This window comes from Eptesicus fuscus, chromosome 10, assembly GCF_027574615.1.
Source record: "Eptesicus fuscus isolate TK198812 chromosome 10, DD_ASM_mEF_20220401, whole genome shotgun sequence".
Classification (NCBI taxonomy): Eukaryota; Metazoa; Chordata; class Mammalia; order Chiroptera; family Vespertilionidae; genus Eptesicus; species Eptesicus fuscus.
Genome location: NC_072482.1, coordinates 80,605,569 through 80,630,261, shown reverse-complemented (window position 1 = coordinate 80,630,261; position 24,693 = coordinate 80,605,569). Strand labels below are relative to the sequence as shown.

The window sequence follows — 24,693 nt, the reverse complement described above, 5'->3', positions numbered from 1 at the left end:
TGTGCGGGCGGAACCAGGGCCTGCAGCTCCACAAGGGCCTGGTTCAGGTTCCTCTCCGAGGCTTCCACGGTGCCCTGAGATTTGCCCACTCACCTTGGGGAGGCTTCAGCTCATCCTGGAAAGAATGCAGCCACCATGCTGGTTTTGCATCTTTAAGACGCTCAGTGCCCTCGGCTTCTTCTCCGCCAACTCCCAGAAGTGGCCCACGGCCTCCAGAGCCACATCGTTGGTGGAATTAGAAGCCCAGAGAGAGGTAGGTGTGGGAGGCCTGCAGATGCAGGTTGGCCAGGCGGTTGACTGCAGCCTCCACCTCGGTGGAATAATTCTGATGAATTAGGGAGCTCACAGTTAATCGGCAATAAGGAGTTAAGGTAGATAAAACCTGGGGTGTTGGCTGGTCCGGGAGGTGGTTCTGAAGGTGGTTCTAAATAAGATGCAGGAGAGGGGCCGGAGGCTGGAAGAAGGGGCTCCCCTGGATCTGTTCCATCCAAACACTGTTGAAGCAAGAGACAGATCGGAATGGCCGAGGGCACTGAATATTTGCCTTTTTTTTTTTTTCCTAGACGCCCATGGCCTTTCCTGCATTGCCATTATCCCATTTATCTCCTGTGAAGTTCCTACGATTGGTTTAATTTCTTTGGGTTTGCCATTAAAGGCATGTAAAGTAGGGGAAATCTCTGTTCAGGTGATGTTATTCTTACTGGCTGACAAGGCGAATTGGTGGATCTTTAAGGTCCTTTCCCATTTGAATACCTATGTGTTCCCCCATCACAGGGGAAAGGAGAGAATAGGGTGCCAGATAAGCTATTTTAGAGAATGAACAAAAATGTTTTCAAATCTAAGAATAAAATTTTAAGTTCTTGGCTCCCCTAATAGTACTAATAAGCTCAAAATAATTTATAAAAAGAGACTCATAGTGATATAGTATTTTGTAAAATGATTAAGAAAAAAACTTTCTCATTTTGTTATGTCATTGTCTGTAATCATTTTTTTTTTTTTTTGAATGAAGATCCTCAAATAAGCTCCCTAATTAAAATGGACTGGTGAGCTTTTTGGTGAGGCAGAGTGTCCAAGGCAATATGCTGTGAGGATTATGATGGAAAATGAGCCATGTTGGATCTTCTTGTAACAAAAGGCTTTGGCTCTGTAGTCTCCATGGAGAATGATCATTTATAATGGGTTGCAGGAAAATTTGTTTTATCCTGTGGGGAAGACAGAAAATGAGAGGAATTACTGTCAGGTGTCTCTACTCCTACTCTGGGCAATTTTCACGACTCACTTTCCAGGTCCTGTCTCCACAATGACCACTTAGCCAGAACTCAACACTGGGGAATGAGCTCAGCCACTGGAAAACATGAGGGAATGTTGCTGCTTTAAGGAATGAAGCTTAGCTCCTCCGTTCTAGCTCTCTTTGGCTTTGGTAAAACCCTTAGATTCCATATCTTAATTCGTGCATGCTCAGGTGGGATGGTTGAAAGCATCGCCCCCCTTTATCCCCCATGCCCCGACTTTGTTTTCTGAACTCCTGTAACACATGAACAACTTTTCCTAAAATTTCATCACCTTTCAAAGCAGTGATGTTTCCTTGTTATCTTCACAGTGAACTTCTTAAGCTGCTTCATATGTTTAATCTTAATCTTTTCTCCCCTCTGTTTCTCTCCATCAATTTTACATTTCAGTCAAACAAACAAAAAAACAACAACCCTGAAGAGTGCCACTAATGCTAGCTGATCCCAGTCAAGGCACCCAAACTTCATAAACCTCATTTTTGTTTTGAGGAGTTTTGATATGTGTGTTTTATATGAAACAAAGGGGGATTATTTGTTCTTTGATTTATTATGAACTGTTAATGTGCCTAGTCCTGAGGTATGCATTTTTGATACAAAGTGGGAATAAGAGAAGTCCAAGTCCCCAGGATCTCAAAATAATCATTTTTATCTGCTTTCCTTCCTCTATCAATTTTTACCTGCTTTTCTCCCTTTCTTTAGATATCAACTATCCTTCTATTTGATATCCAAATCTCCTTTTCTCAGTTAATTACATTATTTTGTGCCTGGCTTCCCAAGTTAGAAACCACCACATCAACATTTACTACTCCTTCGTTTGCCCACTTAAAATTGATTTTCAAATCCTGCTTATTCTCCTTTTTGAAAAGCTTTAAAATCCATGCCTTCTTTTTTCATCCCAGCAATGCTCTCCTCATTCAGCTAACAACAATGTCTGATATAGAGCATCACATCCCAGTGTCTCTCTCAATGTTTAGTCTCTCCTTCATTGATTCTTCTCTCCACCATCAGATCTTAAAACCAAATTAGATCATGTCACTAGTTTGTCCATAAACAGTTCCTCCAAATTGCATTGAAGGTTAAATTCAAACCCCCAACCAGTTTCTCCTTATTTTTCAAAATTCAGTTCAAATCTCAGGCCTTCCAAGTACCTGCGCCCCGGTGGTTAGTGGTGTCCTTCCTGCCAAAGTCTTGTACGTACTGTTTACCGCACTGGCTTTCCTTTGTCCATAGTATCTCGCCATACTTGACCTCCTCGGCCTTCTCCACCTTTCCTAAGCACCAAGTGTCATTTGACAAACTGTCTTCAGGGAAAGAGAGAACATGTATTGGTGTCTCTATGGTAGTAGAACTTCCTGAAAGACAGATTTATGTTCAATATGGGGAGATGTTTCAAAATGTTCAATAGAAGGAGGTGCTGTAAAATAATTATATTGGCTACCCCAAAATGTCATCAGGTTTGTTTTACTAGACATTATGAAATAGGCTGTCCCGGGGCATATGTTTGAACTAAATCCCTCTAAAGTTCCAAAGGCTTATGACTCTATCAGCTGCAAGCTAATTAACTACATGGACCTCAGTGTTCTCATCTGAAATTTAAGAGAGAAGGAAGAGCTCTAAGATCCTTTTAAACTCCACAGGGGTATTCACCATTCTCCTAAATCATCTTTATGCTTTTACATAATTGCTCTTGGTCATAACATTCGCTCTCTTTCCCCCTTTCCATTTGTCTAAGTTATTCTTTAATTTCAAGTCTCATAACTGTTCCTCAATGCCCTCTATGGTCTTCAGATACTTCAACCATCAGTAATTGCCCCTGCCTGTTAATTCCTGTTGCACTAAATGTGGCCTTTGGGACATAAAAAGATTACTTTACTAACTGTATTGTAGGCTTCTTGGTCAGAGACCATATTTTGTCTTTCAGTCCCTGGAAGAGTATTTCCAGTAATCACTGAATAAATGCTTATTTGTGAATATGGCAGTGATGTGCTACTCACAATGTGGTACTTGTATCACCTGCCTCACATTCACTTGGGACTTCTTCGTATAAATGCAGCTGGCATTATTAAAATTACTACAGGTCATTTTTACACACAGTAAAGTTTTAGAATCACTGGCATAGACCTTCGGGTGCTATATGCCATTCTGGTATTATTTCTATAGCTTGCCTTACCACTTCCAGTCTTCAGTGTAGAGTCCCAGAGGACTTCTTGTGTGAGACCACCATGGATATCCATTAAAATCTGCATCTGCAGTCCTTAAAATGTAGCCCCTCCCTATGACTATTAGAGTGTCCCTGGTTCCCTGAAGTTCCCCAGATCACCTGTGTCAGAAGAAGCACCAGCATCTGTCCTCTCTCCAGCCTCCTTGCTTGGAGGTTTCTGACAGAGTTATTATTGACTAAAGCTTCCAGCTACCTCTAATGAGTAGAAATGGCTTAAAGTACTTCTTGGGTAAAACAAAGTCTCTTATGCCTAGTGATTGTATTAAGTGCCTGCAAGAAGGCTAGGCACTTACATATGATCTCACTTAATTTCCCTTCCCATCCCAGTATCTATCAAGCAGATAATTCCCGTGTTACAGAGGAGGCCTAGGCTCAGAGAGGTAAGCAACTTTTGTCTAAGTAAATAATCAGGCCCTGAACTCTTGGACACAGATCATTGGTTTTATTCATCTTTGGATGCTCACTAACAAGCACAGTGTCGGGATGTTGCATAATTTAATTGTTTAAATGAAAAGCTGGATGAAGAGATAAATTTTGGTTTTTCGACTAGTAAATGTGAGAACTCTGTATAAGCCCAAAATCAGTCCTCCACCCCCGAGTCCCTGTGCTCCTCTGGGAAGTGTGCAGGGCCCATTTCCAAATAAGGTGGCAATCCAGTGAGTGTGCACATAGGACAAAAATGCATCACACCCACGAAGGTGCATGTCAGCACCTCCTATTCTCTCAGCAGTTTGGTGAGTCCGGTAGAAAAACCCATTTATTTTTTTGGCTCAGGAGTTTAGATGTGACACATAAAGCTGGACTTATTTAATGGTATACCCTCTATTTGCACATCTTCCTGTGCCTGTTAAAATACCACAAGTCCCTTGCCTGCTATTTGCTTATGCTAAGACTTCAGCCATCAGATATTCTACTTTCGCATGCTATGTGGCAAGAAGATCCAAGTTTATTCATAATATAACAAAGTGGAGTTTGTTTTTAGCACAAACTGAAGTTTGTTTCATTCAAGAATGTGAACTTAGTAGTTACGGAATCACACCCATGCAGATTCATTACCATTCAACTATCACATTTTCTGTTTATGTTGATTTCTAATTAATTCTCTCCTCAAAAAAAAATAAAAATAAATGGAATGGCTCTCTCAGCCAGACCAGAGCACATAATGATTCCCACTGTTGGATGAACACTGTTGGATCTGTCTCATGAAAAATGCTGTTATTACCACCCACTAACTCATCAACAGGTCCTGGCTCTCTACAGAATCTGGGTCTCCATCACCCCTATCCACACCCTCTTGTCCTCTATTCACCTCCATTTGGGAACATGGCCACTTGGAGAAGGGGAAGCTTTCCCTCCCTTAGCAACAGCTGGGATGCTGATTCAGTACCTTACATTTTACACCCGTAGCAGAGTGCATTAACTTTATGATAGAATTTCTACTTGTGGTTAGGGAAAAAAAAAAAAAAAAAAAACACCCACTATGTTTGGTTCTACAAATGCTTTTTGTTGCAGTTTCAGCAACAGAATCAACACTAGCTATCTGGTAGGTCATAGGAAAACGAATATGGTTTCCAATACTTTTGAAGAATCAACTTTGGAATTAGCCCTTAGGTTATTAACTCGTTTAACGGGAAAAAGAACATGATATTGAGAGTCTAAAAGGAAGGTTATATCAGAAGAGAAACTATAGTGTTGTTATAAATTATTTAGACGGTGTTAACATGTGTTTCTAATGGCATGGATTCAGAAAAGAAAAAGATTGTGTACACGATTGCAAAGGGTTTTTACTTCTTATTCTCTTTATTCATTCTTATGACCTCTTATATATTTCATAACTTTCCTGTTCCTCCTCACCACCACCACCCCCTCATCTCCCCCCTACCTCCGAACCCCCCCCCCCCCACTCAGACACACACACACAGGGAATGGGAATTTAAAACCCCAGGACAAACTAAAATTACTGCTAGAAGGAGATGGGAGGAACAAAGGAGAAATGAAGTGTTCCCAAGAGCAAAGAACATGTAGACCAATGCACAGTCTCTTCAAAGATTATAATCTGAACATAAATTCCCAAGTTGTGGCTAGTTAGAACATTCTCCTCTAATATAAAAATTAATAAGAGAACATATTTTCATGGAATATAAGATGCTGGTTCTGTTCCATGTACTAGCATCATAAATCTCACAAAAATTAAAATGAATAAACATATTAGACAAAATGTGTTCCGGCCTTTCCTGCTGGTATTAGCAATACAGAATCTAAATGCACTTGGTATAGAATCGCAGCTATTGACTTTGGTCCACGAGGCTCTAACCTTCATTTCTAACCTCCTCTCATCCCACTCACAGCGCTGTGGTCTCATTGGTTCCCCTTGGGCTGCTCCTCAGGCCAGTTCTTTCTCAAAGCCTTAACAAGTTTGCACTCCGTGATGCTCACCTGTAATACTCTTTCTCAAGTGTTCATGGCTGACTTCTTCTTATTCTCTTGGTCTCAGCTAAAGGGTAACCTTCTCAAAGGGGCCTTCCCTGACCACCATATTTAAAATAGCTCCCCAGAGCTACTCTCTGCCTTATCCACCTGTTTATTTCCTTCACCACTCCACCATATTTAATCAATTATTTATTTACTTGCTTATTAGCCGATTAATGTCATGAGGAAAGGAACCAGATGTCTTCTTCAGTCCAGCATTTTCTGCATCCTGAGTAGGTTGGGCACATAGTGAGTTATCAGAAATTTTTGTCGAAAACCTTAATCATAGTCTCCACATTGTCTATGCAATGCCCACTTTAGTCTGTCTTTTGTTTCTAGTCCTGATTCCTTAGCCTGTGGATACACAAAGCACAGCCATCAGCCACCAAGTTGGCATCTAGCTACCAAATAGTCATCCTATTTTAGATTTTAGGAATTCTATATCTGCCATCATTTGCTAGCCATTTTCTTAATATGGTGAGCTGGCTTGATTTTAGTGGAAAGTCTAGCTAAGTGCTACCTAATGTTAGGTCTGTTTCATTGCTGTGGTTTTATTTAAAGTATTTATAGGATATAAATATTAGACTCCCTTCAGGAAATTATTATTCAGTAAGAGAAAGAGAAAGATTTTCCAAGTTCTGAAAGAAATAGTTTCCATTAAAAACAGTATGTTTCCCCACATAATAACGGTGGAGCCCTAAATGGGCTGTATTCAGAACTGGTGGACACATTCCTCTCTGAGACTGTTAGGAATTTTGTGAAACCATTGGTGTGGCACAAACTTTTGAGCATTCAAGGTTGATTTACTGGGACAAAAGATGTGGCAGATTCTATCATCCTAACTGCTTCAGGTCAATTAATGTCTTCACTCTTGATTTTGATAAAAGACCAAAGAGAACGTGTATGTGTCCTGTGTCTGAATACATATATATGTCTAAATATGTATATATGTACATATGTACACAGGCATACATATCTATATTTAAGTAGCATAAGTGAATTTTAATTAATTTAATGATTAAAACATTGGTATATTAATACATTTAAGCCATTAGATGACACACAGTATTTCAAAAGTAACAAAATTTATATGTTTGTTTATATAAACATATGGCAGTTTCAACAAATTATTAGCCACAAGTTATAATAAAGAACTATGATAGATTCAGATATTATTGTTTGACAATGTAAAGAAGTATCATATGCCAATAAGCAATTATATTTATTCAAACAGCTTTTGATATTATATTGTCTATACTTAATACTCCCAAATTGCCCAAATGGCTGTGGAGATATAGCCATTGTCAGTACTGCTTGAATGTTTTAACTTATGAGCAAATAAGAAACATTGGCTCTCAATGCCTTCTGGGGTTGATTCAACAGAATTTGAAAGAGACTGCCAAGTAATTCAAATTTTTAACATTATGTTTTTCTTAAAGTGAATATTGCCAAAAATTCCATAGGAATCATGAAACATCTCTTTCTGTAACCATAACATTACATTAAACCTAAAAATGATTCTGTAACAATCAAGCCCCAAAGTATGATAGAAATGTGCTATCCTAACTTAAGCAAGAGAAAGAGTCTACATTTTCTCCAGGTGAATCTCTAATTGAAGTACACAGAACTTAGAAAAGCTTTCATTGTTTTATTTTGAAAAATGTATTTCATATTTAAGCATCCTTAAAGTGTATGTGATTTGAAACTTGATTTTTTTTACCAAATGTTCATAGGCATAACTCACTTACAAATGCTTATTTAGGTACTTATTTAGCCATTTAACAAAAATTGGTTAAATATTTACTGTTTTGACATCTTTATTATTTAAAAAACACAAATAGCCCTGCTAGCGTGGTTCAGTGGTTGAGCATCAACCTGTGAACCAGGAGGTCGAGGTTGGATTCCCGCTCAAGGCACATGCCCAAGTTGCAGGCTCGGTCTCCAGTGTGGGGCATGCAGCAGGCAGCCGATCAGTGATTCTCTCTCATCATTGATGTTTCTATCTCTCTCTCCCTCTCCCTTCCTCTCTGAAATAAATAAAAATATATTTTAAGAAAATAAACAGAAAACACAAATACCTTATTTTTAAAATGTATTACCTTCAGCCATTTAATAATAACAAATTTTTTTGTTGAGATCTATTCAATAAGCAGCTACCCTGGGTAGAAGTTGGGACTTACAAAGAAAACTATGAAGAAATTATCAAGGCCAAAACCAGACCCCTGCCTTCAAAAAGCCTTCAGTCATTGTGAATGTCCTTGTAAAGGGAGAAGACATGGAGAAAAGGACAGATGTAAAAATAACTTTGATTATAGAATTTCACTGGTCTCCTCTTCCTACCCTGTCTGTTGAGGCCACTGCATACAGGAGAGTAGGCAGTAACTATTGTGAAGGCGAGAATACTTTAAAGTGACCCTGGTGGTTCTCCTCCTCCTCCTCCTCCTCCTTCTCCTCCTTCTTCCTTAAAAGTAAATTTTATCAAATTCACTAATTTACTAATTTTTCCTTATCTGAATTATAAAATCAACAAGTTAATTTCATGTTTTTAGCTTTTCTTTTAAACTTAATCAAACATGCTTTTATAAGCCTAGAGTTTATTAAATTTCGTACTTCTGGAAATGTTCTAGCCACAAATAAATGACCATCAGAGGTCATTGGCAGCATGCAATAATGGATCTCTTCCACATAGCAATTTGCAATAGATGTTAGTACATTTGCAGTTGGGCTTTAGAAGGGGATTACAATAAAGCAAATCCTTGAGGCTTGCACTTCAACTGTTACAGAAATAGAACATTGATTCCAATGCTGCAATTAGTTTGGTATATCATAAACATTGAAATTACCTAAACATTGTGTATTTACCAAATGCTCTAATACAGTTTAAAACTCTGTGTTATGGATCTTTTATCAAAAAAGTTGAATTACCACACATGCCAATAGCCTTTAGGAAGTGTTGCATTAGTCATGCATCACAAGATTATTAAATAAAGAAATAGTAGGAAATCTCATCAACTGGGAAAAAAACTGAAGTTACTCAGAGTATCAAATACTGAAAATGTGTTTGTTATGCATTAATATATACTCTTTCCATACTTAACCTTCATATACAAGTTAAGGAAAATACGTTCCTCTTTCCCAGTTTTGGGGACAGACACTCATTTTACCATGTATTTGACACATCTGTAGTCAGAAGGTCCCATTTTAAAGTTCCCGTGAATTCTGCCCAGTTTCCCACTTATAATTACCCACATCTAAAGTTTACTTATATAGACAGATATCAAAGATCTAGGTTCTAACTTTTGATCTAAACTCACCATTTATTCAGTAGTTTACAACATTTCTTTGAATTCTAGTTTTGGGTTTCAAAACAAATAATTGTTGTAGCTCCTGCCATTACAAACAGCAGTTACCACAGTTATTTAGGCTTTCTTTGAAAGCAAAGTGGTACGGAAATACAAAGTATTATTTAAATGAGCTGATATATCCCTTTTCTTTTACAAAATATCCCTTCTCTGGGGCTCTACTTGCTTCCTTTGCCATCCTTCAGCACTTCCCCTTTCAAGATGTCTTCTCTAATTAAGTAGCTACCACCAGAGACTCACAGGTATGTCCCAAGCAATTATCACACAATAAAACTTCATCTATTGAGCATTGCTTTCTGGATATCTTATAAAACCTGCAAAATCAATGATCCCAAGCCATGTTTATATTTGTAGACCTTTTTGTTCCATGTACCTTGCTCCAAGCCTCCAACTGAAGGCTTTTTACTCCTCCAGCTGTCCTCTCCTTTCTCGTCACTGGCTGGAACTCAAAACACACCTTCTCAAATCCTCTTTCTTATTCAGTCCACATTCTGTTGGTCACCGTATTTAATTGACTTTACCTCCAAAATGTCCTTGGAAATATGCATCCCTCTCTCACCACATTCCATTGCCCCTGCTATATTTTAAGCTATCATCAGTCTTTTACCTTGATCACTACATTTAGTCTCCTAGTTTCCATGCCTGCCATGCTGTCAGGGAAAATCACCTCTCTCATATAAATGTGATTGTATCATTCACCAGATTGAAATTCTCCTTATCCACAGACCAAGTACCTTGGCCCACAAAGGGTTTCATAATCTAGATCTACCCTGTGCTTCCAATCTCCTTGATATTCCTCATGCTTCCATTAACCACTGCTTAAGCATCAGTTGCACTGAACTCATGCCAGTCTCCTGCTTGATGTGGTAATTGTGGTGTTCCCTCCTCCAGCCCCACCATGGCCACTTCCATATTGATACCTTCAGCTCCTTTTCTAACATTAAGTACAAACCTTGGATAGTCTATGAAGCCTACCCACCAACAACACCTCCATTGGTCATATAAAATAACAGTACAAAAACATTGTTTGAAAAAGTGATTTGGAAATACAAAATGGAGTTATTATTAGAATAGAACAAAGAAGAACCATGACAAAGCGGAATTCTATTTTCTGTCTTAGGATCATAAGATTTTAAGGCTGAAAGGGTTGTTACAGTCAATCCAGACCAAAGTTTTCTGTGGTTTCCATATAAAAAGTAAAAACTCTTGCCTTAAGATGAAGTTTGAGAAATTTGTGTCTAGTTGTGTAAGACTGACTGTATAATTTGAGTGATCTTTGTCCAGCTTTCAAGAAAGCAATCACTATGCTACTCAACTGTAAAAAAAAAAAAATCTAGAATCTTAGAATATGAACTTCATAGTCTCAATTCTTCTCACTTCCCACAACATAATACTTAAACCTTCCTGAAGCAATGTTGGCTTTCAAATTTGTACCTGCCCATATTCAAAATGCCCTGATTAAGAACAAACAAACAAGAATTTCCTTTGCCAGTTAAGACAGTCATGTCTTTACTTTTTCAAAAAAGTATTTTGTTAAAAATTTTTGGCTACAAACGAAATACGTTTTTTTAAAAAGCAAAGAGAGTGATAGTAGTACAATGTGTGAGTCAACTGTGCTGTATTAATCAGTAAAAGTTTTAACGAGGGAATTGTGCACCCTTGTAATTTGGGTGCAAATTGTTACCAAATCGTGGGACCCATACAGCTCTCTCCTGGAGAAGTTTCCAAACATCCCAAACTCAATTTTTTCAATGAAATTTATTTTAACGTTTTTTGAGGCTCTGAACATGTGAGTCGTGTTTATTTTCATAGTTGATTCCTTTAAAGTTACGCTATAATAGGTCGACCTTTCAAGGTGCTCAAAAGTCCATTGTGCCTCCTCTGAGCAGCTGCATTTCAGAGATAGGGACAGATTGGTGAGGACCAATCCAATCCATCTTCATTTAAGCTCAGAGTCACTCAGTGCCCTGGGTTGGAATGATTTTCTTTCCAACCGAGTTCCTGAGATCCGTTTTTCCATAGAGTTTTTAGGAAAAGGTTTCACGGGTTTTATTTTTGTTTTTTATCTACACCCTTGTTTCTTAACCTGAGTCAGTAGACTCAGAACACATGAAGCTCTCTTCACTTCAGGGTCTTTTCCCGCTTAAAATGTGGACACATTTTCTGTAAGTCTCCAATGCTGAGTTACTGGCATGAAAAATTACCCTGTTACTTGGAAAGCAGTCTTCACTTACAAGTCCCCCAGGTCCTATAATGTCTAAACCTCCTGTGCCACTTTCTATGTCCACCCCACCCCACAGAGGAGCATGTACAGGAAAAGCAGACTTCCCTTCCCCCACACATTTCCTCAGTTTATTTACAAAACGTCTTGGAATGAGAATGAGCTGCTTGTGGTTCCTGTGGCTGATTCAGGGATGGTTTCCTCCAGGCAGAGGATGCTGGTCAACTGAGTGACCTCTCTGCAGCTAACCCGTGCACCCTGTGGGAAGGCTGAGCGGGCTTATGGGTGCCCCTTCTCAGTAAGCCTGGTGGGATTTGCTTTTGTGGTCAAGAACTTAGCAATAATCAAACATCACTGTGAAACAGACTAAAGAATGGCATGGTCCATCAGAGCCTATCCCTCCCACCACCAACAAAATAGTCAGAAATACACGGGGATGCCTTTACCCCCCAAGTGTGTCAAACTCAAAGGCTAACACGGGCCAAGTAAACAAGGTTTATGCTTATGTGGGCCGCAAAAAAACAAAAGCTTCAATTTTCATAGAAACGTAGGTTTATTTCGATAGAGACATGCTGAATACAAAGGGCTGAAATAAAGAGTAATCGTTAACATAAAATAATAGAACATTTTAACAAAAATTAATATTTTTCCTTGAACATTAACTTACCAGACACTGAATAACTGCACAAATGAATAAGCGTAATGCAAATAAACCTATTTTTCTTGTTCTCCGAAAGCGAAATATTTCCAGTTGCACACACCAAACAAGTCAGTCCAAGACTAATGACGTGGCCATCGGCTGCTAAAATATTCGCTGCTGGTATTAGTGGAGAGAAATGGTGTGCCCGCACATAAAGCGCGTAAGGGAAATGAATGCAACACGATTATAGTAATCAGTCATTAGCGAATGTTGTAGTTGGTTATTGATAAATAGAGGCCCAATGCATAAAATTTGGGCAAGGGGCCGAAACCGGTTTGGCTCAGTGGATAGAGCGTCGGCCTGCGGACTGAAAGGTCCCAGGTTCGATTCCGGTCAAGGGCATGTACCTTGGTTGTGGGCACATCCCCAGTAGAGGGTGTGCAAGAGGCAGCTGGTCGATGTTTCTCTCTCATCGATGTTTCTAACTCTCTATCCCTCTCTATCCCTCTCTCTTCCTCACTGTAATAAATCAATAAAATATAAAAAAAAAATTCATGCAAGGGGCTTGGCCCTCACAGCCCTGGCTGCCTCTCAGCCCTGTGGCCCTACCCACTGGTTGTTCTGGAAAGTCGTCCGTCCAGAAGGTCGTTCTGCCATCTGGTCTAATTAGCATATTAGCTCTTTATTATATAGGACAGTGGTTGGCAAACTCATTAGTAGTCAACAGAGCCAAATATCAACAGTACAATGATTGAAATTTCTTTTGAGAGCCAAATTTTTTAAACTTAAACTTTTTCTAACGCCACTTCTTCAAAATAGACCCGCCCAGGCCGTGGTATTTTGTGGAAGAGCCACACTCAAGGGGCCACATGTGGCTCGTGAGCCGCAGTTTGCCGACCACAGATATAGGATAATGTATAACAGGATATTGTAAAAATTAAGTTACAAGATTTTTATTAAAACGTTTCTTATTTATATTGGTTGGGCCACAAAAATATTCCTTGTGGGCCACATGTGGCCCACGGGCCACAAGTTTGACATGCTTGCTTTACACGCTTATGTACCAACCTTTGCTTCTCATCATGGTCAGGATTTTTCCCTTCTGGACTCCTGAAAGGACAATAAGGCTATTAATAGTGCATTTAAATAAAGAATGCATTAGGAGAAGAAATCATCCCAAACACCAGCTACATGAGAGATTCAACTTAGTTAGCAATTTTCCATCAACTTGCACATAGGTGTTGATGACTGGTTAGTCATAAGGTTTAAAGTTGTGAGGATTTCAAGTAGACATGACTCTTCCAAATGTTGGTTTATATTTGTTCAGATTTGCTAATGAATAGTCTCACCACACAAATAAGTGACTCTTGGAAACCTTGGAATTCTCAGGGATATGTGTAGAAGTAGTCCTTAGTATGGACTGGTTATGTTCTCGCCAAATAAATAATTCCCTTGAGTAAATGAAAGATGAGGGTGCAAACACTATAAGACTTCTCTCCCAATGGATAAAATGTTGAACATAAAATATGGCAAGTACTCACATATGATTCACGTGGAAATACTGATAAGCTAAACATCATGATTTCACCATTCTGTCAATGTGAACTGATAAACATTAAATTCATGTGAGAAGAAATATTTTGGGAAAGCATTCGGAGGTGGGGTGCCCAAATAGCTGCATAGTTTTAGAATCAATTGGCATTGGATCAAAGAGTAAAATTGTGTACTCGGACAGACCATGGTTGAAAAAAGATACCCTAGAACACAGTGTCCTTGCTCAAGTTAAGCCCCAGTCTATGTTGTCATCCTTGCTTGAAGAAATTAGAGACGTGCTTATCATCCACCACAGAAACAAAAAGCAAAAACTAATGTGTATTGATTTCAATGAATGTGCACAAAATTACCGTCTCCAATCTGCCAGGGTGCTGGTTCAATTGGATATTTTTATATACATAAATGAGGCAATATATTCTTATGTTTCAAATGCTCAAATTTTAAGAACTTTTAAATCAGAAACAATGTATGTATTAAAAGGAAATCGTAGAGCAGAAAAAAGAGAAGGGGCAAAAATCCCAGCTCATTCACCCCTTACCACCAAATTGAAAACTAATGAAAGAAAACGTATATTCTACCCAGAGAATGTCATTGAACGTCTATATTTACAATTTAACCTTTGTTGTTGTCTCTCTCCATTTGTCCTCCAGTGCATCCTAACGTCAGTCAAGGCTGCCAAGGAGGCTGTGCAACGTGTTCAGATTACAATGGATGTTTGTCATGTAAGCCCAGACTATTTTTTGTTCTGGAAAGAATTGGCATGAAGCAGATCGGAGTGTGTCTCTCTTCATGCCCAAGTGGATATTATGGAACTCGATATCCAGATATAAATAAGTGTACAAGTAAGTGCCTACACAAAATTATGGTTTTATCTCATCCATGGGGACTTTCCAGATATGAAATGGCCTCTAGAATATTTGTGATATTCAGTGTTAAGTAAATAGTAATATTTACCTGATTAATTAGGCTAAACCCTACTTGGACTTCACCCTCAGGGCAGGACAATTTTCAACACTTATAAAAAAACACTCAGGTTGTGTGTTGTTGTTTTTTTTTCTCTTTTTCATTGTTTCATTCCTAAGGTATAAATCATTGAACCAATGGAAAAATAGTGCAAGCATCAATGCCATTTGCGTTCCCATTATATTTACAAAATCTAAATATTTAATGACTTACAGGATCAATTCAGCTATTTTTCACTTCAGGAAAGATTCCAGTATAGATACTGAAACATTTGTCAGTTGGAAATAAATGTCGGAAATATCACATCACCTCTCATCTGCACCTGAAAAACCTACTCTCCACACTGTAGACCAAGTAACGGTTTAAAATGTAAATTAGGGAATATCACTCCTCTATCCTACACCACATGTAGCCCTGCCTACCTCTCCAACCTCATCTGTAACTACCTCTCAAACACTTTCACTAACCTCACTGGACTTCTTACAGGATCTTCCCTCCTCAAAGCTTTTGCAATTACTGTTCTACACTCACTGTACTGGCAGTTTGGAAAGCTTTTTTGTCCACACTTTGTTTGGCTGGTTCTCTCTTTATAGCCAAGATTCTACTCATATGTCCCCTTCTCAGAGAGGCATTTCATGACCATCATATCGAAATAACCAACCTCTTCCTTTTATCAGTAGTTTTTCATATCTTTTTCCTACTTTTGTTGTTAATTTTTTCCAGGGCATTGATTACTCTGAAACCAGACTGCCTGGTTTTACAAACAAATCTGCTCTGTGGTCCTAGGCTAGTTACATAACCTTGTGTGTCTCAGTTTTCTTATCTGTAAAATGGGAATCATAATAGGAGCCACCCCATTAGGTATTATAAGATTTAAATGACTTAATATTGCAAAATTCTGGTAGCAGTGTCTGACTTATAGTATCACCATAGAAGAGGCAACTATTGTTATTTTTTATTGTGTCTCCTCTCCTTGAATGTAAGCTTTGTGAAGTCTGGGTCTTGTTTCGTTTTTGTGCACTGCTGTCAATGAATACCTAGAATAGTGATTGGCACATATTGGGCAGTCAAGTACTTGTTTGAATGAATGGACTTCAAGAATAGCACAAAGGCAATATCCTAGTATATTTTATTACAGTTCTGATGAAACATTTCACTGTTATTTATTATAAATAGATATTTGCTCTTAGAAACATTCTTGGCAGTGGACTTATGGCCAAAAACTTTTTATAAGGCAATCAGTACAACAATTCTAAAACCAGTGACTGACATACATCAACAAAATGACTGTGGGAGAGTCCTTAATTTAGTTTGGCAAAATAATTTTGAGCCCTAAATGTTTGTTTGACATAAAAGTCACATGTGCCTATGTTGTAAGCATACAGAACTGGGCCAATAATAGTTAAGTCAAGATAATAAAAAAAAAAATGCTTCTCTTTTTCTTTCTCTTTCAGAATGCAAAGCTGACTGTGATACTTGTTTCAACAAAAATTTCTGCACCAAGTGTAAAAGTGGGTTTTATTTACACCTTGGGAAGTGCCTTGGCAATTGCCCAGAAGGATTGGAAGCCAACAACCATACCATGGAGTGCGTCAGTATTGGTGAGGAGGAACTCTATGATTTAGAAAGACAAGAAACATCTTAGATCGTAATTCAGTCTCCATGGACATGGCTTCTCGTCGTCCTATTTCACAAGAACCTGAGGGGACTGTCTCTACAAGGCTCTCTCCATCTTTCCATCTTAATGGTGTTTCCATAGCTTTTCCCAGCCGTATTATAGTACAGTTTAACATCCTGTGGGAGCTCCATTATATCTTAGGGACTGTTAATAATTGTTTCAACTATTCTTATCATTCTTTAATGAGGTTGTGCTTATAGTGATTTCTTTTTATATATATATTGGTCTTGAACTAAATTCCCACCCTAGGGCAAAAATGTCGCAAAACACCTAGGTCTAATCTCAGTCAGTGACCTAAGCTACACTCCAAGGGGAGAAAAACATGCTCAGTGGGTAGATCAAATACCTAGAGAACTGGAGCTGATACCGTTAGAATTCTTACTCTTTCCTTTCACACCGCTTTGCTGAAAGGTCCTGCTACGCAGGTATTCAGAAACAAGGAGAGATTTTTGGACTTACTCAAACTGACAGAGGAGACAGTCCCGGGGTCTGATTAATTGCAGGCCGAGTTTCCTGGAGGGGAGGTCCCTCAGACAAGTTGTTTCTCTAAATAACAGATCACTGTCAGGCTATATTTTCCTTCTTTTAAATGCTGTGTAGCTACTACAGCTACAAGTTTGATGAACACTTGGGGAGCAGATGCGAAACCAAATGGGAAAACAGCATACTAAATCCCCAAGTCCCCTGGGCAAGAGCTTCAGGAACCTTTGATGCTGAGCTGGTGTTGGCACATGCACACAAATGTCCTGATTCAGTACAAGATAGTCGTCTCCAGGACTCCCCTGGGGTCCCCACAGACTGATCCATTAGAATCTGAAGTGCTGGGGTAATAACCCTAAAGTGCTGGTTTAACCATTTCAGGTCCACTCGGAACGCTTATTTCTAAACACAGTTTTTGGCAGAGTGAAATAGATAGATGATATTTTTAAGATAATTTCAAAAGCATCTGGAAAACAAGTCCTGAAACAGTTCATGGCTCATTTTGGTTTGCCCTTTTTCCCCCTTTAGTCAATAAAACACACACACACACACACACACACACACACACACACATACACACAAACACCTTTAGAAAGAACGTGTTTTATCTATTTGTAGGTACCAAGGGTTGAGGATTAGAGGTAATAAATTCCAAACTGTGGGGAAAAAAAAAAAAAGGAAACAATTCTGTAGAATATTCAAACAGGATGAGCTGCAAAGAGTTTGTGGTATTTCTCTACCCAGGGAAAGGGGCACCTGTTTGGATTTTCTTAGTTGCTGAAAGTATAGCATTCAGTCCTTGAATGGCTAGTTATTTTAAATATATCAATGCTTTCTTATCAGAGAGAGCATTGAACACCTGAAACTATTGGATTAGCCTTTAAAGCTGACTGGCAATTTATACTACCATTAAGACAAGACTATTTCTTAACACAATAAAATTAAAGAAATTACATAATTTAGAATATGGGTCAGCAGTCTAAAAGGCATTTAGTGAATCTGGCTCGCTGAACAGGTAGACACGACTTGGAACACACTAGCAATGCAAATCAGCAACTTTGGTTCAGGGCTGGCTCCTGTTGCTTGCTCCCTATGGGGTGTCCCCCATCACGTGGTATCTAGCCTACCAGCACTACGCAGGCCAGGCCCATGGGCTTCCTGAGAATTTCATGAAAAATGATGACCTGCTTGATTATCACAAAGGGCCATTAAAGCCTGTTCCTTTAACAAATATGAAAACTAGGACTCGGAGAGCTGAAATGATGATCCCAAGGACACAAGTGAGTTATTGTCGGTGCTGTAATGTAGCCTCCTAGTGTTCACCCAACAGGTTAAAGAATGTTTCCTCTCTTTGCTAAAATCTATACGGTATGACTTGTTCCTTACCCAGATTTTCAATTGGCGGGAAAGGTCATAAACAGAAAACACCACCGTGGTGTAGAGCTGGGGCGAAAGACTTACAGACATACCCGTTATCATGGTTGGCAGGTCAAATTAAGCACAAATATCCACTGACCCCAATTTTATAGGGGAATGCATTTCTTCTACTTTGGACTCCAGTTATTTGCTTCCTTTCTGAACTGTCATTCCATTCTGTCATCCTTATTGCTTCTCTTGGAAAGTTGTTCAAGTAGTGAAAGGGGGAAGATATTCCGCTCCAAAGAGTGAGTAGCAAGGCGCATACCCTTGCTATGTTCTCTGTGGAACCACATAGTTAGCCAACAAGAATGAGAGCAGTATCATTATTAGAATTTCATTGTTAGAATCATTCATCATCTGACTGAGGACTCACAGCTAGCTATGCTGTAATTTTTAAAACGTTTTTTTGAAGTCTGAGTATACATTTGCCTAGATCACCTTTGTGACAAAGCACCAACGTTCTGTTCACTTGCACATCATATAATGTTTTTCTCAGTTCGTCCTCTTAGTTCTGGTATTAAATGAACAGTAGACAGAGTGATAGCTCATAAACTTAGATTTTTATTTTTCCGTGTGCTTTCTTGGAGGTCTTTTTATTTGTTGTGTTCAAGATCCGCTGCTTTTTAGTGATTAATATGGGGATGGAAGACATTTCCTTAACTGGCAAGAGTTATGGTATCATTAAGTGACTTGGTTGCTCTAATAATGGTATAACTGAGCATGAAGACTATTTTGAAAGTGGTGCAATAAAGTTCATTTGAGTTCATAGAAACTTAAATTCGCTTATCTAATCATTTCCATTTAACCCTGTGTTACATTCAGATATCTGAAAGTGACCAAAAAATCATGTGGATAAATGTATGGCAAATGGATTTAAATTTCTAAAACACTTAGGTTCTATTTCTTGAGAGTGTATGAAATACAACATTCTATCCTAAAGTAAAGATTCTTTAAATCGGAAGGCAGCAAGAACATTTTTTGGAAACTTGTTTTTGTGGAAAGGGAGTCATATCATCTGAAAGAGTTACTATTGCAAGCTGTTACAGTTGTTCTAAGCTGGGAAGTTTTATAGACATAAATATAAGAATAGCACCTTGTAGATATTTATTTTCATTAGAAGTGCAAAAGTCTGACCTTGAAAAGCCATGATTGAAAGAAAGAGATTAATACATAAAGAAAAAGGAACACCTCTACAAAAAAGCTTTAGAGAAGGTACATCAGCTGATCTTAGGAATCACTTATCAAGTTAATTTTAGAAGCAGTCTATCAGCTGAAATTGACCCAGAATTCAGTTAAAATAGATGTTTCCATACCTGAACCATATCTGTATATATAAAAAAACCAGCTACTGGAATGCCGGAACGACCGGAATGACTGGTTGCTATGACGCCCACTGCGGCCAGCGAAACTTCCTCCTGCAGCCCCCCTCCCCCCACCCCTCACCCCGGCTATCCCCACCCCAGATAAGCCCCGACCACCCTGATCAGGGGCAGGGCTGGCCGGCCAACTGCCTGCGGCCCCTCCCCCTGGCTGGCCTCACCCCTGATGGGCCCCCACTATGCTGATTGGCCTGCGGCGCCTCCCCCCAGCCAGCTCCACCCCTCATCAGCCCTCCCACTGCGAGAAGGGGCAGGGCTGGCCAGCCAACCACCCATGGTCCCTCCCCCAGGCCGCTGGCCCCTGATTAGGTGCCCCCATTTGGGGGCGGGGCCAGCCAGCCCACTACCCACAGCCCCTCCCCATGGCCGGCCCCACCCCCAATCAGCCCCCACCACCCTGATTGGCCCACGCCCCTCCCCCCAGCCAACTCCGCCCCTGATCAGCCCCCCACACACCAATCGGGGGTGGGGCTGGCCAGCCAACCTTCTGCAGCCCCTCCCCCAGCCCCATTTGTGGGTGGGGCTGGCCAGCACACCACCCACAGTTCCTCCCCACTGCTGGCCACACCCCCAATCGGTCCCCCCACTCCAATCAGGGGCAGGTTCCACGGCCCCTCCCCCCAGCTGGCCCAGCCCTGATCAGGCCCCGATGATGGGGTTGGGCCAGCTGGCCAACCTCCCTCTGTCTCCTCCTCTGGACAGGCCTGGCCCCAATCCACCGAATGGGGCTGGGCCGGCTGAACCCCACCCATGCACAAATTCATGCACTGGGCCTCTAGTCCATTAATAAATAACAATACTTAAATACTCAAGAGCAATGGAGTAGAACAGGTAGTAGATTGCAGGCTAAGGACCCAGATTCATTTTTCGCTTTACCATTCTGTATGTAGCACAGAAGTTCTCAAAGTGTGTTCTCAGTACTTGCAAATCAGTATTGCATGTATTGTTAGAAATGCAAATTCTCAGGCCCTATCCCAGACAGCTGAATCAGAGACACGGGGTGGGGCCCAGAATTCTGTGTGTTAGCCCTCCTGGGGATTTTGTTATTCACTACAGTTTAAGAATCCTCTAATGCACAATAATGACTATTCTATCAAGTTATGACCAGGATCAATCAATAATGGTCCAGTGCTGGGAACTTGTAAAACACTGGCTAATTGTGAATAATTGTATTAGTTGCTGGTTAATCAAATCTAAAGTGAAAAGAAAACCTAATGCAAGAATGAGTTTACCTGATTAAATATGTGTACTAAAACACTGAAAACTTCCTGCCCGCCCACCCCCCTTTCTCTTTGTTCTATCTTTGTCATCTTGCCCAACTCTGTTCTGCAGGATTTCTGCTCAAAATTTGGGCAAGTATTGATGGGAGCAAACCTTTTTGTTTATTTCACAATCGTGGGAATATCTGTGCGCCAGCTGAGGCTGTGTCTGCTGTTCTGTTGCAGTGCACTGTGAGGCCAGTGAGTGGAGTGCTTGGAGCCCATGCACGAAGAAGGGGAAAACATGCGGCTTCAAAAGAGGGACTGAAACCAGGGTCCGAGAAATAACACAGCATCCGTCCGCAAAGGGTAACCTGTGTCCCCCGACCAGTGAGACGAGGAAGTGTACAGTGCAAAGAAAGAAGTGTCAGAAGGGAGAACGAGGTACTAAAAGATACGCTTGTTTGAATCTTCATAATTTGATGGAAATTTCACTTTATTTCTTAGGACATATTTGGTATTATCATACATCTCTAAAGCCCCAAAGTGTGTACTAGCCAAAGAATATGTTGGCTGTCAATTACAGAATATAGATGTGTAATTTTTCTTTTTTACATGGAGCTGATTGCAGAACTTTAAACTGCGATAGAAGTGTGCTCACTGAGTCTGATGAAGGAGGCTGCATCATGGGAATTTAGGCCTATTTGAGAGGAGGGGTGGATTCCCTTTTTCTACTCCACCTTCCTGGTGCCTAGAAAATTTTGGGGAGCCTCATAACCACAAGGTATAATACCATGCAGTATAAGATCATGATGAAGAGACAACAGAAAATAAACGTATTCCTTTGTTCATTGCCTACAAACCGAAGTACAGTTGGGATGTAAGCTTTTGTAGCTAACATGTTTTAAAGGTTACATAGGATTTTTAAAATGTTTAAATATATATGTTTTTAAAATATATATCTTTATTGATTTTAGAGAGAGGAAGGGAGAGGGATAGAGAGCTAGAAACATCTATGAGAGAGAAACATCGATTGGCTGCCTTCTGCACACCCCCTGTTGGGGATTGAGCCTGAAACCCAGGCATGTGCCTTTGACAGGGAATGGAACCCTGACCTCCTGGTTCATGGGCTACCGCTCAACCACTGAGCCACCCCAACCGGGCTAAATGTATATATGTTTTTAATATTGACTTTACATTTGAAGGAAAGAACCAAGCCATATTTTATAAATATAATACCAACATTAATGACATGTTATCCTCCAGTTTTTATTCATAGTACACTAACTTTATATAACAGATTACAGAATCTTAATGATCAGTGTTCAATAACTCTGTGTCAGACCTTGTTCTGAAGTCTTACGATTACCAAGGAGAAATATACCATTTCATAAGATGTTTTAAGGTGATTAAATACATATTGGTCTTTAAAATTTAATATTTTTCATCTTCCTCACTAATGTCTTCAGCACCAGTGTCTACCAATATGTTACATAGCTTTATATAACTACTAGAGGCCCAATGCACGAATTCATGTACAGGTGGGGTCCTCAGCATGGCCTGCAGGGATTGGGCTGAAACTGGCAGTTCAACGCCACCTGCCACTCCTGCCTGCTGCTCCCGCTCATCCTGGCCCCACTGCACCTGCCGCAGGCTCGTGCCCAGTCAGTCCTGATCAGGAGAGGCTCATGCTCGCCAGCCTTGAGCCCTGCATCTGGTGCCATCCCAAGGAGGATGGGGAGTAGCCAGGACCTGATCAGCCCTCCAGGTGGGCAGTGGGATGCCTTTGCATAACCGGGGATCCAGATCCCTCCCCTTGACATTTGAGCTGGTTGTCAGGAGCCACCTGGCGGCCGCTTTTATATCGTTTCTTCCTTGTGGAGCGTCTAGGGAGGGGAAGTGGCCATGGTGACAGAGGCCGGTGGCGCTGTTCGGATCATGCCAGCAGCACCGGTCCTTTGGTGCCTGGCCCATTCTCTGGAGATTGGACCTGCAGGACTACTGAGGGAGTGAGTGACTGCTGCTGGGCTGGTGGGCCACAGGGACAGGTCTGTCAGCTGAGCGGCACTCCCGCTGTGGGAGCTCACTGACCACCAGGAGGCAGCTCCTGCATTGAGCATCTGCCCCCTGGTGGTCAGTGCGCATCCTAGTGACTGGTGGACCAGTCCTTTGGTCATTTGGTCCTAATGGTCGCTTAGTCTTTTATATATATATAGATTGGTAGTTATCTGGTAAGTCGATAAATCATCCCCTCAATTAGCTGTCAATTGAAAATAGTTTAGTTGCCTCTGTAATTAAACTTCCTTTGCTTATTTCATTCATTCATTCATTCATTCAAGATCATTTTATTTCATTTTTACTTTATGGCCATACACAATTTTAAGCCCTGGAGATTTACAACTGAATAGGGTACAGTTTCTATCCTGAAGGTTCACTCAGAATCCTATGGAGGATTAAGATGTTTAAACAGAAAATCGCAATATTTTATATTAGGGAAGATTATATGTGTGTGAACAAGTTCAATGGGAACACAGAGGAGGGTGCTGTGCAAATCTGAATATTGCTCATCTGAGACAGAACTTGGGTCACCTGTACTTTGCAATGTCTTTCACTATACCAAATGCACCAGCAATCATCAGAATGTATAAAGCTATTGTTGTCATTAGTAATCAAGTAGTTAATATGATAAAATTATTGAAGACATGGATTATTTTAAAGGGATCTTCAAGCTTTTGCAAATTTGTAAAATTAAAATTAGGTTTTGATTAAAATTAGGTTTAAGGAATAAAAGTTGGCTAGTGAAAAAGGTCTTTCTGGCATTAGTTACCAATTAATTTAAAACAGCTTAGATTTTGAAAGTTGAATTTGGAAATCAAATATTTCATCACTCTACTTGTTGGTAAGCTCCCATAGCTGTACATTTACTTATGTTTACTAAATTTTCTTGAAATGTAATGACTTACAGGTGGTCTTCACTCATACTAGCCTTTCCACAAAGATTCTACACTACTACTGAGTATTCCGTATACTTGTCTTTTCAAATATAAGTAAAAAAATCTTATCCGATAGAAAAAGTAAATTATGGTACTAATTGCATTTTATTTCTTTACTTGAGAATGTGGTCTTCTAATATGTTTTTCTGGCACTTGACTTAAACATTAACATTAAAAATGTCAGTCTTTCAACAGAGAGTGAGAGTGAGGGCAGGTTTGGGAGGGGAGGGGCAATGGAGGGATAACCACACATTTGTAATACCTTAATCAATTAAAAAAAGAAAAAAAAAAGTCAGTCTTTAAAACTAAGAATGGATAAGACAAATAATGTCACAAGAATTTTAAAAATAGTAATCTGTGACATAAACTTGGCTTAAAAGTTTCTTTTCTGGTCTTTTTTCCTTTCCTCTGATAGGATATGGTAACATTTCATATTACAGAGGAACTTTATACAACCATAAAAATGTATGTGTTTATTACTTTTCAAATTTCATAATACACAGACAACCAAGTAGGAAATATAGACTGCACTTGCAATTAAATACCAGATTCAGTTCCAGTTTTATTAATCTTCATACATCTTTTTATGTCTGTCAAATATTTTTCTCAAGTAGCCTAAAAATTTAAGATAGAAAGGAAGCCGCTTCTTCCTTAATTCATTACTTCTCTAATTTAACATGTATCTTACATTGTTTTAATGGTAACTTATCAAATATCCTATTGAACATGGAGAAACCAAATAGAAAAGCATCTATGACCTCTAGATAGACCACTATACCATATCAAAATAATATTACCCAGAGTACTCTCACTTAGGCTCTGAGAT

General features: G+C 39.7%; 1 protein-coding gene and 1 long non-coding RNA gene across 2 annotated transcripts in view; one reads left to right on the top strand and one right to left on the bottom strand.

The window, feature by feature from the left end:
* Positions 1-24,693, top strand: part of RSPO3 (R-spondin 3) — an 83,382-nt gene that overhangs the window by 19,676 nt on the left and 39,013 nt on the right. Inside the window, exons 2-4 of the mRNA XM_008138563.3 lie at positions 14,407-14,598; positions 16,174-16,320; positions 21,121-21,318. Of these exons, the coding sequence (XP_008136785.2) occupies positions 14,407-14,598; positions 16,174-16,320; positions 21,121-21,318 (537 nt within the window). The remainder of the gene's footprint in view (positions 1-14,406; positions 14,599-16,173; positions 16,321-21,120; positions 21,319-24,693) is intronic.
* Positions 1,045-24,693, bottom strand: part of LOC129150480 (uncharacterized) — a 36,506-nt gene continuing 12,857 nt past the window's right edge. The window contains exons 2-3 of the long non-coding RNA XR_008557235.1: positions 13,271-13,312; positions 1,045-1,202 (exon numbers count right to left, since the gene is read on the bottom strand). This is a non-coding gene — a long non-coding RNA (uncharacterized LOC129150480). The remainder of the gene's footprint in view (positions 1,203-13,270; positions 13,313-24,693) is intronic.